At 35.7% G+C, this 12,801-nt stretch overlaps 1 protein-coding gene across 2 annotated transcripts in view; it reads left to right on the forward strand.

The window, feature by feature from the left end:
* The window catches only part of Ptpn4 (protein tyrosine phosphatase, non-receptor type 4), a 184,202-nt gene that overhangs the window by 118,300 nt on the left and 53,101 nt on the right, over positions 1–12,801 (forward strand). The window contains exons 13-15 of one of the 2 annotated variants that reach the window (XM_005348266.3): positions 2,204–2,272; positions 8,043–8,168; positions 9,936–10,094. In XM_005348266.3, the coding sequence (XP_005348323.1) occupies positions 2,204–2,272; positions 8,043–8,168; positions 9,936–10,094 (354 nt within the window). The remainder of the gene's footprint in view (positions 1–2,203; positions 2,273–8,042; positions 8,169–9,935; positions 10,095–12,801) is intronic. The other variant, XM_026779657.1, reaches the window with a different exon arrangement.

The raw sequence follows: 12,801 nt of genomic DNA on the forward strand, positions 1-12,801 counted from the left end.
CATCCTCCCCTTCTGCCTTATCTCTCCCCATCTCCCCTTACCCCCCTCCCACCCCACCCCCAAGATCCCAATTTTCTCCCAGGCAATTTTGTCTATTTCCCATAGCCAAGAGGATACCTATGCGTTTTTCCTTTGGTTCACCTTCTTACTCCATCCTTTTGAGCAATAGAGTTGTATTTAAATCTACTTTACTGCTAACTCAGGATTGAGTTAGAGAAACTCAGATTTCTTTTTGATATTTTGTGTAAAAGAAAATCAATCCTTAGACTTGGTTACATAGACTTTTAAAAACAAAAAGCAAACAAAAATGGGAAAGTACGTTAAGGAAGGGTGATTCTTGAGAACCACATATGCAAGAGGAGTAATACACAAGGGTCACTTTTGGCTTGGATTCCCTGAGTCTACACCTGCAACTACATTTCAGAGATACTATCATGGCCAGTCCAGTTACTCCTGGACCTGTCACAGAAGTACTACTTCCTCAGGGTGTGTTGTGCTTCTCTGCCCTTTGTTCCCAGGTCTTCTGAAGCAGCTCCCAGCACTTGCAAGCACTACTTTGCATTTTTCCTACTCTTCTGATCTTCCTTCTTCTACACATTATGAAAGCAGAACCTAGCAGAACTTTAAGTGGGAAAGGAATCAAGAAAGTGGGAAAGTACAGCCCCATGATAAATGTAGCAAAGCACAGGGGTACAGAATATTCATGTTTAGACACAGGTCATATATATTTATAGTCGCAAACGTTAAGTTCTGTGTTTGTAGTTCTTAACTTTAAAGTGTATCTGAAGCACTTTTAAATTATTAAGTGTGAATTGACTTGCAAGCGAAGTAGTAAAGTCAGCATGACCTGTATAGCTGCATACAATTCTTTCTTTAATAAACATGCCCAAAATAGACATTGATTAACCCCCTCCCCTCATGGTAAGCAATGACTAGGAATACTGATACTATTGTTATATTTAAGATGTTGAAATATTATTGAAAATAGAAAGTGGAGCTGGAAAGATTAAGAAGGTTTATTGCTTTCTTAGTCACTTCTGTTTACATATGTGTTTATTCCAATTCTATATATCCAAGGGATTAAATGCATTAAACTAGTAAACGTGAATATATGGTTGTCTTAGAGGCAATATAATTTTCTATGAAACATTAACCAACATTTTTTATAAAAGTTCCCATTTTTACATTAAAAATCAATCATGCCATGTAGTTCACAGCTATTTAAATTTGCCCTAGGAATGTAGTCTGAAATTTGCTTGTGTGGCTTTGAAAATATATATTTGGCTACTTTTATATACATTAAATATCTATAGTTATAAATGGTTCTACTTTCTGTACTAGAAATTTATGTTCATTCACAACTCAGTAACAGGTTATCTTCATCAATTCGCTGAGAACTACTCTTTCAATACCATAGTTAACTGAACACAGTGATGTACCACAGAGAATGACCAGATAGGTATCTCCTCTGTGTACACTGTGTGCTTTCTAGGCAAATCAACTTCAAGGCAAAAATGGTGCCCAGAAGCACCAATATTTCTTTGTGTTTTTTTTTTTCCTTTGGTTTTTCGAGACAGGGTTTCTCTGTGGTTTTGGAGCCTGTCCTGGAACTAGCTTTTGTAGGCCAGGCTGGTCTCGAACTCACAGAGATCCGCCTGCCTCTGCCTCCCAAGTGTTGGGATTAAAGGCGTGCGCCACCACCGCCCGGCAGCCCCAATATTTCTGATCTCATTTCTTTCCTACATTCAAAAATATGAAATTTTCTGTATTGGGACATGGAGGGAATTGATAGGCTGTCTTCATATATGTAATAATTGGTAGCAGAAAAGGAAAGAAAAATTATCCAAGATACCACAAAGTTCAGCTCATCAGTTAGACGCAATGGAGACATTAGCTAACTCAACCTGTAGGATAAGTCAGGGCTGTGGAGCTTGTTTGTTACAAGGCATCTCTAACTCTAGAGAGGTTCCTGTCATCAAATTTGTGTCTATTGGACACATCTTGTAAACTGCTAAATTAGCTTTGCCTATCCCAGTGGAACTGGAAAGTAATCCAGTCTTTTCTTCTTATTTTGCTGCTTTTATTGTTCTTCTTGTCATCATAAATGTCTTGTCTCTTATAAAATTGTAATATAACCATGCTGTATGTTGTCATTTTTTCCTGTAGTCCCCTTTAAGATATTATGCATATTTATGTATTTCAGTGGGAGAACTGAAGTCCAGTCAGTTCAATATGGCAAAGAAAAGGCAAATAAAGACAGGGTATTTGCAAGGTAAGTCAATTCTGTTTTAGTTATCTGAGGGTTTTTGTTTGTTTGTTTGTTACATTTTATAATTTTATTTTCTGATATATTACATACATACACATGCCTGTGTGTGTGCAAAGGTCAGAGGACAAACTTTGGGAGTTGGTTTTCTCCTTCCATTATGTGGGTCCTGAGGTTGAACTCACATTGTCAGCTGGGCAACAAGCACTTTTATTTACCTACTAATCTGTCTCACCAGCCCAACAAATCTATGAGTTTTTAAAAGAATAAACATTATTAGAAATGGGGACTGGAGAGGTGGCTCAGTAGTTAGACGTACTTACTGCTCTTATAAAAGTTCCAGTTCATTTCTTAGCACCACATAGTAGCTTAGAACTGCTTGCAACTCCAGGTCCAGGAATCTGATGCCCTCTTCTGGACCATGAACTCTTGCATGCATGTAGTGCGTATGCATTTACTCAGGTGCACACACATACACTAAATAAAAAAAATTTTTAAATTATTGGCAATGTTTTCTAAATGATCTATTAAACAACATACTGTGTTTATGAAATGGAAACTAGTTTATCTAATGTCCTGGTTTATCTTGTTACATATTTATGAATGTTAATCATGCATTGAGTACAATAGGTTTGAATAGCTACATCAAATATCACTAATACAACCTTTTGTTGCAAAGTTACTCTCCTGTTACATATTTTTGAGAAATGTACAGAGTCCTATTATCCAGCTAATTTTTATATTTATTTAAGTCATGCTATTAAAAGTTAAGATACTTTTGATTTGCCTTTTTGAAAAATTTATTATCTTCCCTTCATTAAAATTTGTTAGGGCCAGTTTGCTTTTTAGTGACAGAAATGATAAATCAAATTTACATTTCAAAAAAGTGTGTTTGTAAAGTATAGATTGGATACCTAGTGACTAATTAGGAGATAGTTACAGTTATACAAGTAAGAATAATAAAGAGCTTTACTAAACACTAGTGGAGGAAAGGGAACAAATTTGATGGAACTAGCATCAGCTGCTGACCAATGACAACAGGCATAGTGAAACAGGAGTTTGTTCCTAGTGGAAATTACTTCAAGAATTTCAAACCCTGAAGAACTAGTTGTATGTCTGGCATCTACTGCTGTTAGAGACTTGGACGCTTTCATAAAGACAACAGAAGAATTTTACTTGGTCAAAATTTTATTCTAAATATCTATTGAAATCCTTTCAGCTTTGTGTTTCTGTAAGAAATAGTTTCATGTTTGGTTTTGCCATTTCTCTTTTAGTTCCTTCCAAAGTAAAAATTGCTCCTTGTTTCTAACAATGAGTGACAATTCATTATATTCTAAAATCTAAACAGTATCAAATGACTTGAAAAATAAATCATCCAAGACGGCCCTACAAAGTTTGCATAAACTCAAGAGGGTGTATGTGTCTGTGTGTGGATGTTGTGTCTATCTTGATCCAGTGCTCCAATCAGAAAGTTGTATGGACCTGGAAAAAGGGATTTTGCTTAGGAAATTAAAGTGTTTTCTGTACAACTCTTCAAAAGAAAAAATTTTACTTCTTATCAACATAATTCTAAGTTAGAAAGAATTTGTTGTGGCTTTTTGTACTGTCTCTTATTTGCAGTCCTCCCATATTTCTAAAAATCAAATTATTGTGTTGTTTTGTTTTGAACATATTAGATTTTAGAAATATGCAGATATTTATGCATCTTCATTGTTTTGTATATTCATTCTTAAAATGCTATTAAGTTTGTATAGTACTGTCTTTGTTCGCTGGGGTGTAGGTGTTTCTTTTTTAAGGTACTAGGTTTCCAAGTTTAGGGCCTTACACATGCTAGGCAAATGTTCTGTTCTGGAGCTGTGTTCTTGTCCATGGGAGCAGTTTTAATATTGCTGGGGCATCCTAATGATTGCTCTGTCCCTGAAAATTATACTTCCTTGAGAGTATTTTTTTTTGTTTTGTTTTGTTTTTTTGGTTTTTCGAGACAGGGTTTCTCTTTGGAGCCTGCCCTGGAACTCCCTTGGTAGACCAGGCTGGCCTCGAACTCACAGAGATCCGCCTGCCTCTGCCTCCCGAGTGCTGGGATTACAGGCGTGCGCCACCACCGCCCGGCTTCTTAAGAGTATTTTATGTAAGACCTTTACTTCATACATAGCTACTAAAATTCTCTAATGGTTTTATAAAGTGATAAGTCATTTGCAGATTTCTTGTCTCTCTGAATTTTAGATGGCCATATAAATAGAAAGTTAACAAAGATCTTCAATTTTAATATGTAAAATTTTAGCAATAATCTTTTCTCCTTTATATTTCAACTCTTTGAATTGCTTTCACACTTTTTATGATATCTTACAATAATATTCAAAGAAGAGAGGAGAACCAAGTTCTCATCAACAGAAAAATAAGGTGTCCCGGTCAGAAAATAAACTCACCACATTGTTAACAGTGTGGTATTTTTTTCTCTGAAGTTTCCGCACAGAACAGGAAACATAGACAACAAACTTGAGTGGGTGGGTCTCTGAGGTTAAAACTGTTAATAAAGTAAAATGCCTGAAATTTAGTTTTAAACTCAAGACATTTACAAACATGTTTAGTTCGTTACCAAGAATAAAGTATTCAGACAGTTTGTACTAGGTAAGTATGCTGGATTTCAAATTGATCACTTTCCTTCTCTTCTAATTGATCTTGTTAGCTCTCGCAGCTTAGTTTAGTCTAACTTATAAGGAAAGAATAGTTTGTGACTATTAAGGATTAACACTAAAAGAAGTAGAAATGGTAAATTATGGTAAGTTTAAGATTTTATTATTTTAATTGAAGACATATATTGTCATTTGTGTAACTAATTCAAATATGTGCCCTCCACTGTGAGTAACTGAATCTGTTGGTGTCCTGAGTTCAAGTCAAGAAGTCCTGTGATTTAAACTCAAAATGATAGGAAGAAGTATTTGTGGTTAAATTCCTTTGCCTTTTCATTTGGAAATGAAATTTGAGTCCATTTTTTGTTTGTTTGTTTGCTTGCTTGTTGGTTTGTATTATCAGTAGCACCGCATCTCTTTTAGAAGATGCCTGTTGGTTTTATAGTAAAAGAGAGTAGACCAAATCAAGAGTGTTTGACTCTAAAATACTAAAATGATAGGACACTTGTATGGTTTAGGTTTTAAGTATTTATTATTCATAACATAACCTAACTTTTTAAGAGGCTAAAACGTTGCATTAAAAACTACAGTGTTTATGACTGTGAAGTCATAAAATTGAAGTGGTGTGGAAGGACAATGTAACACCCCTATTGCACTGGTGAATTTAGATATTGAGTATAGAAACTTAAATAATTTTTCTAGTATAGGCTAGAATAACATTCAGTGTCCCTAGTAAGCATGGTTATTTTAATGTTTCCTTCTGTGAACACAAAGCACTATGAAATACCATTCTCTCAAGCCGTTCTGTTTGTGTAGTTAATACGTCACAAAGCAAATTGTAGGCTGCAACTGCAAACTTTGAAATTTGGCTACATACTGATTTTACTGTTTGAACATATCTGGATTACTTAAATTTACATTTATTTTGTGCCTTGACTGGTATTTTTCTTAATTTATGTAAAAGTATGTACATAATACATGATAAAAAGGGAAACTCATGACCAATTTTTAAGGTAATATTCTAAATCCAATAACCTTAAAACTATATATAGAAGTAAATAAATATTTTTATTGGAAAGTCTGAAAATAAAATTCACAGAATGAAGAATTTTTTGGTATTATGGGCCAACACTGAAAAGTTTGTTGCCTTTTAATACACGTTTTAAAAAGTTCTTTTTAAATTTTGTATAATGTATTTTGATCATATTCACTTTTTCTCACCCAGCTCTTTCTATTCCATGCCTTACTTCTTTTGCCCTCCAACTTTGTGCTTGTCATGGTTTTTGTTTTGTTTTCTCCATCAAGACCAATGTGTGCTGCCCCAAATATTCTTGACTATGTAGCCTTTCACTAGAACACGGTAGACTTATCAGTGGGTACACTGTTAGAGAAAACTGACCTTTCCTCTCCTGGCAGCTAAGAACTGTCAGTAGCTCCTCAGCTGGGGTGGGACTTGGTCTGGCTTGGACTTACACAGCTTTTGTGTATGCTGTCACAACCACTTTGAGTTCATATGTGTTGCTGCTCGGCTGTGTTATTTTATACAAATAAGTGTTTCTATTTAAATATTTTATGATCTGGCTTTTTACATTAATATGACAGTATCTATTTGCTTTATTGTGGTGTAACAGAAAATAACATACATGATTTTTGTGAGTCTTGAGGAATTTATTACTGAGATTAAATGCCACATTGGGTGTTTTACTTTATGTTTATTTAAGTTACTTAATTCATTGAATTAACTTCCAGAATAATTCTAGATATCAAAAAAGTACACATTTATGTAGAAGAGTTTTGGGTAGTACTTGAACTTGCATATTAAAACTTTGCTTATTAATATTTCTTCCTAAAACTATAAGGGTTTATATCTCTGAATATAGTTAATACCATTTGCTCTGTGGAGATTAGCATTTTGTGGTGGGATCACTTAATTTTGTTTTTTTCCTATGATAGCTGATAATAGGTAAGAAAACATATCCTTTTGTTCTGGGGAGGTTACTCAGTGGATGGGAGCCATTGTTACTGAAATTACCGGGTGCGAGTGAGAAGGAAACAGGGACCATACAACAACGTACTTGGGAGTTTATTAGAGGGAGTGTGTACAGGCCTGGGGAAGTTAGTGTGCAGAGGTAGGGGTGGGGAGAGGAGAGCGGGCTTTTAAAAGCTGCTTAGTGGATGCTCACAGGGGTTTGTCATGGCTACATCATATGCAGGCAGATGACGGGGCTCATGCATGCGTGCAAGGGCTTAACTGAATCATATGTAGATGATGTAATCCATGCTGCACATGGGTCCATTAAAGGGGCCATTAGGCACTTCTGCCTGAGGGCTGTTTGTACCGGCACGACTCCTAGAACCTGGAAGTATCAGATTTATGTTGCTAAAATCATTACAATGGTTACTTTGGCAGAGGACTTAAGTTCATTTCCCAGAATTCTTATCACTCAGCTTAACAGCAGTCTGTTATTCCAGCCCCAAGAGATCTGAAGCTTTCTTGCCTCTTCAGGCACCTACACTTACATACATACACACAAACACACACAAGAACCCATACATATAATTAAAAATAGAATAAGTCTTTAAAAAATATCCTTTTGTTACCCGCCACAAGATATTGTAGTTTTTAAAATGTTTTTTACAAAAAGAAGGGAAAAGAAATTTCACTGACCATACTCTATATAAAAGAGAAGTTATAGATGTAGTGTGTACAATTATCTTTTTTGGTCTTCTCCTCATTGAAGTGAAGGTTCAGAATTAAAAGTCATTGAAAAGATAATGTAGTCAGTATTGTTCAGTACATCTCATGATAAATACCACCCCGAGTACTCCAGAATAGACGTAAGCAAAGACCTGTAGCTTTGTAATTTGAGAAAATGTTTGGTAGCTAATTACTACCTTGCTTCTCTTTATTTCCTTTTTTAATTTCCTGTTTCCTATCTTATTCTTCATAGCCCCATCTTTCTTTTTTGTCATATAAAGCAAATATAGCTTTTTTGAAATTATTTGATAAATACTGTCAAAACAACTCATTTTTTATAAGCAAACTCATTGAATATAATCTATTAAAATGAATTTTAAGATTTGATTCATAGTTATCTGTTATATAAAAACATCACTTTTCAATGTATTATTCAAATTTTCTGCAGATCTCCAAGTAAGCCATTGGCTCGGAAATTAATGGATTGGGAAGTAGTCAGCAGAAATTCGTTGTCTGATGACAGGTTAGAAACACAAAGCCTCCCATCCCGGTCTCCACCTGGAACTCCCAATCAGTAAGTGGCAAGCCAGCATTGAGCTTGCGTTTTGCTACTTTCTAAGTTATTGGCTACATATTTTATCGCCTAAACATCATAATACATAAAAATTTAAATCCTTTGATCAGATTTTCAAAAAATACTTTCATTTTATTTTACTTTTGTGTGTGTATGTTTGTTTATATGTGAGGGCATATGCATGTATGTAGTAGTTGGCATATGGAGATTAGAAGACAACTTGGGGGAATCAGTTCTTTCACTGTGTCAGTCCCCAGGATTGAAATCAGATATTCAGATGCCTTTAATCGATTAGCTACCTTATCAGACCCAAACATGATTTTCGTTACTTCAAGCATTATTGCCCCTTTTTTGCTCCTCACTGTTAAAAGTGGTCTTACAATTGCTGTAGGGAATGAAGGAGAAGATTGAAGGACAACCTTCATTTTCCTCAGCAGTTGACTTTCACAAGAAGGATAATTAAGTATCTAGTCACGACTTCAAAATTCCATAGAACTGTTGTTTATGTAGTCCATTTCCATGTAGATTTCCACCTCGATTTTTGTTTTGTTTTGTTTTTTTGAGACGGGTTTCTCTGTGTTAACTGCGCTTGGCTGTCCTGGAACTTTCTATGTCCTTGAACTCACAGAGATCCACCTCCCTCTGCCTCCCAAATGCTGGAATTAAAGGTGTCCCACCACCTCCTGGCAATACCAGGATTTCTAAGAGGGTGTAAATTGTTGGAAAATGCTTTGTTTGAATAATTGTTATTCAGTGTGATCTAGCACTTCCTCTCGCCTAAAAAATGCTTTCTAACAGCAGTCCCATAAGCTCAGGTAGAGTTGAACCAAGAGCTGTGTGCTGCAGCTCTAACTGTCTGAACTGCAAAGGGAAGACTTCCTCAGATTTCCCACACTAGAAGGGAAGGCAAAGGAAGAGAAGTAAAACTAGGAAAGGGGAGGAGAGGGAAAGGGGGGCAGGATGAGGTGAGGGGAAGGAAGGGAAGGGGAAGGTAGGAGTGTAATTGAGATGATCTAAATAACAATAGCTCTGATTAAGTTTTCTAGGAAATGAAATAATTTTAAGGATGATTTGGGGGAAAAGTACATTATATCAGTGGCCCTAGAGTCAGTGTTTAAATCTTGAAGTTAATTTCCATCCTATTTTCTCATCTGCTAAATCCTATTTGTAGATAGACACAATGGCACATGCCTTCATTCTCAGCATCCTTGTCATAGTAAGTGTCCTACAGTTTTAATGTGGTATTAAAAGATATAACAAATAAAAAATAATTAGAAAAATGCCCCATATATAGCAAGTGCTCAGTTATTAACTATTGCAATTATAATCATAAAAATGATAATTAGGTAACTGCTGGTTAGGAATAGTGGGATTCTTCCTCATCATATAATCTTAGGAATTCAAATTCCACAAAATTAAAAACATTAAGAAGAAAACATAATTGAGACTAGACTCTATTTCTGAACATTTATTCTAGTCAGTTTCATAAATTTGAATAAGGCATAAGATTAGTAATGAGTGAAACCTAGTAATACTAGGTAAAGCAGAATGGGTAAAGTCCTTATGGTAGACGTAGATTGCAGTCATGTATTGACTTGCTATGTTGTGTTCTTTCTGTTTATATCACTGTTAGAGATTCTGCCTAGTCAGCGTAGTCTTTAAAACACACGCAAACATATATACCCACTTTAAGATGAAACCAGATAATCAAAAAGCATGGAAAATTCAAAGTATACTTTTCTTCAGCCTTTGTTTCTCTTCATTTAGTCGGAGTTCTGCATTCACACAAGAGGGGACCCGGGTCCGGCCATCTTCTGTTGGTCATTTGGTAGACCATGTGGTTCACACATCCCCCAGTGATGGTTTTGTAAATCAGAGATCTCCATCATCAACGCAAGCAAATAGCATAGTTCTGGAATCATCACCGTAAGACCCCCCTTTCCAATGTTTTCTTAATTCTTTAGTTTAAAGTAAATTTAATTTCTTCACTTGAAATAATCTTAGAAATTAGAGTACTTGAAACAAGGTGTTACTTATATAATTTTAAGTATATATTTGTAAATGTATTTATTTGTCCTTGAAATGTCTTGTTTTATTTGGTGGTTTTTTTTGTTTGGTTGGTTGGTTGGTTGGTTTTTTGGTGTTGTTTTGTTTTTTGAGACAGGGTTTCTCTGTAGCTTTGGAGCCTGTCCTGAAATTGCTCTTGTAGACCAGGCTGACCTCAAACTCACAGAAATTCACCTGCCTCTGCCTCCCGAGTGCTGGGATTAAAGAGTGTGCCACCACTGCCCAGTGAAATGTCTTATTGCCTCTTTTCTCTTTACCACTATGGTTACTGGCTATTCTTTGATTTTTAGTGTATGCTCTCATGTGTTAGTTCAGGTAATATGATAGTGTAGTCAGGGAGTAGGAGAATGTAAGACAGCCTTCTTAAATTTTTTTAAAGGAAAGAAATCATAAACATAAACATAATATGTTATGAAAAGTATCAAGGTAAAAGTAATTGAGATGGTTATCACCCTCAGTTATAGAAAGCATGTCTATATCTTTCTTTTCTTTTTTTCTTTTTTCATGTATTGAGACAAGGTCTCCCTATGTAGTCCTGGCTATCCTTGAACTCAGTGATCTGTCTGTCTCTGCCCTCCAGGTATGTGATACCACTCCTGGCTATTCATATTATTTCTAAAGTATGTTCCTACTATCATTTTTTATTCTGATTGACAAATTCAGTTTCTTATTTCAGTACTGATAGTCATCCGTCTTATCAATATGTAACATCTTGATTGATTAGCTTATTCAGTGGAAATAACTCATATGCTTTTGACATACTTAAAGGATAATACCTACACAATAATAGATGAGTTAGAAATAAGGAGTATATGATACAGTGTATAAAGAATGTGATCAGTTTTTAAGAAAGAGTAACTCTTAGAGTAAGGGATAAAAGAGAGATGAAGATGTCGGCAAAGTGGTATAGCTATTCTGAGAAAGCATGACCACTTGTCCTTAGACCAAACAACACCATGCTGCCAAGACTTTTAAAAGTCTAGCCTTGGTAACTTATGTCTGCATTATAAGGAATGAAAGAATATAGCAGATATATCATTACAATGAAACCTATAAAAACTGAGTTAACAAGAGATAGAATTGATGTTGATGAAAAACTTTAATATTTTATTACTTAAAAAATTTTAACTAACACTGTTGGGTTTTAACAGTCATATTTTCTGACTTTGAAGCTTTAGAAGTATGAAGTAAATCTTAAGACCTAGCCAAACAGTTCTATTTTTGTATATTAATTGTATTCTTGAAAGGTTGCATGTGTTCTCTAAACTGCCTGTTTAACTTACTTTGAGCACCAGTTATTTTTGTGTATAACTGACCAAATATTTGAGAGAACCACTTGGAGGGGAGATAGATGTGTTTTAGTTCACAGTTTTATAGATTTCAATCTATAGTCCTTGGCTGTTGATTTTGGGCCCGTGGTAAAGGAGAAGATTATGGCAGCAAGGGTGTGCAGCAGAGACTACTCATTCATAGTGGTCTGGAAGCAGAGAGAAAAGCAGAAGGGACCAGGGACTAGGTACTCGCCGAAGATATACTCCCTGTAACTACTTTGTGCAGGTACGTCCTATCTGCTTAAGTTTCCACAACTCCCAATATAACTATCTCAAGGTAGGAGCCAAATATTTAATACTTGATCCTGCAAGGAGTACTTCAATGTCTAAACTATAAGACATCTACCTAGTACATTGCTTATTTTAAAAGTCCTCTTATCATCAGTATAAATGAGCCAAAGACAAGAAGCCTAAGTTTTAAGCCAAAATTATGTATTTTATTTTATTTGGACAGGATTTCTCTATGTAACAGCCCTGACTGTTTTCTAGAACTAGCTCTTATAGACCAGACTGACCTCGAACTCACAGAGATCCGCCTGCCTCTGCCTCCCAAGTGCTGGGATTAAAGGCATGCACCACCACAACTAAACCAGGGCAATAATTTCAAATCAGAAGTATACTGGGTGGGGAGGGGACTATGGCTTTTTAACAATGTATACTAAGCTGTTTTAGCTCATTGAAATGTTTATTTAGCAGTTTTTGCAAAATATCTCGTAACCACACTGTCCTTCTCACATAGCTGAACACTGCTACTATTATGCCCATACCCATCAGCGTTAGCCAGTCAGATATTCCACAGCAGACCATGGTTCAGTTGATTCTGCTATGTATTTTGGCCAGAACAAGAATAAGAATTTTCTCTGACTCCATTGCCATCTAATTTTAGCCTCACACGCCCTTTTCTTCCAAGCCTTTGGTTTTGCGGCTAAATCCTTTCTCAATAAACAGCTGAATTACAAGGCCAGAAAAATCTTAGATTTGGGGCCTTTTAATGCCCACTTTTTAGACATCCGTGAGGTCCTACCAAAGGACGTCTGTTTTAATTTGCCTTCATACCATGCAGGCTCTGGTGCAGGCCTGTATTCAGGATCATAGAAATACTTCCCTGGACTAGCAGTGCTTTTGAATACTTTACCCTTAGAGGCTTGTCTTCTTGGCAGTTGAAAGGAACAGAATAGAAACAGAAAACAAAACAAAGGAACCTGTGATCCCTGACCATGGAGGCAGATCTTAAG

The sequence above is a fragment of the Microtus ochrogaster genome, chromosome 6, assembly GCF_000317375.1.
Source record: "Microtus ochrogaster isolate Prairie Vole_2 chromosome 6, MicOch1.0, whole genome shotgun sequence".
In the NCBI taxonomy this organism is placed as follows: domain Eukaryota; kingdom Metazoa; phylum Chordata; class Mammalia; order Rodentia; family Cricetidae; genus Microtus; species Microtus ochrogaster.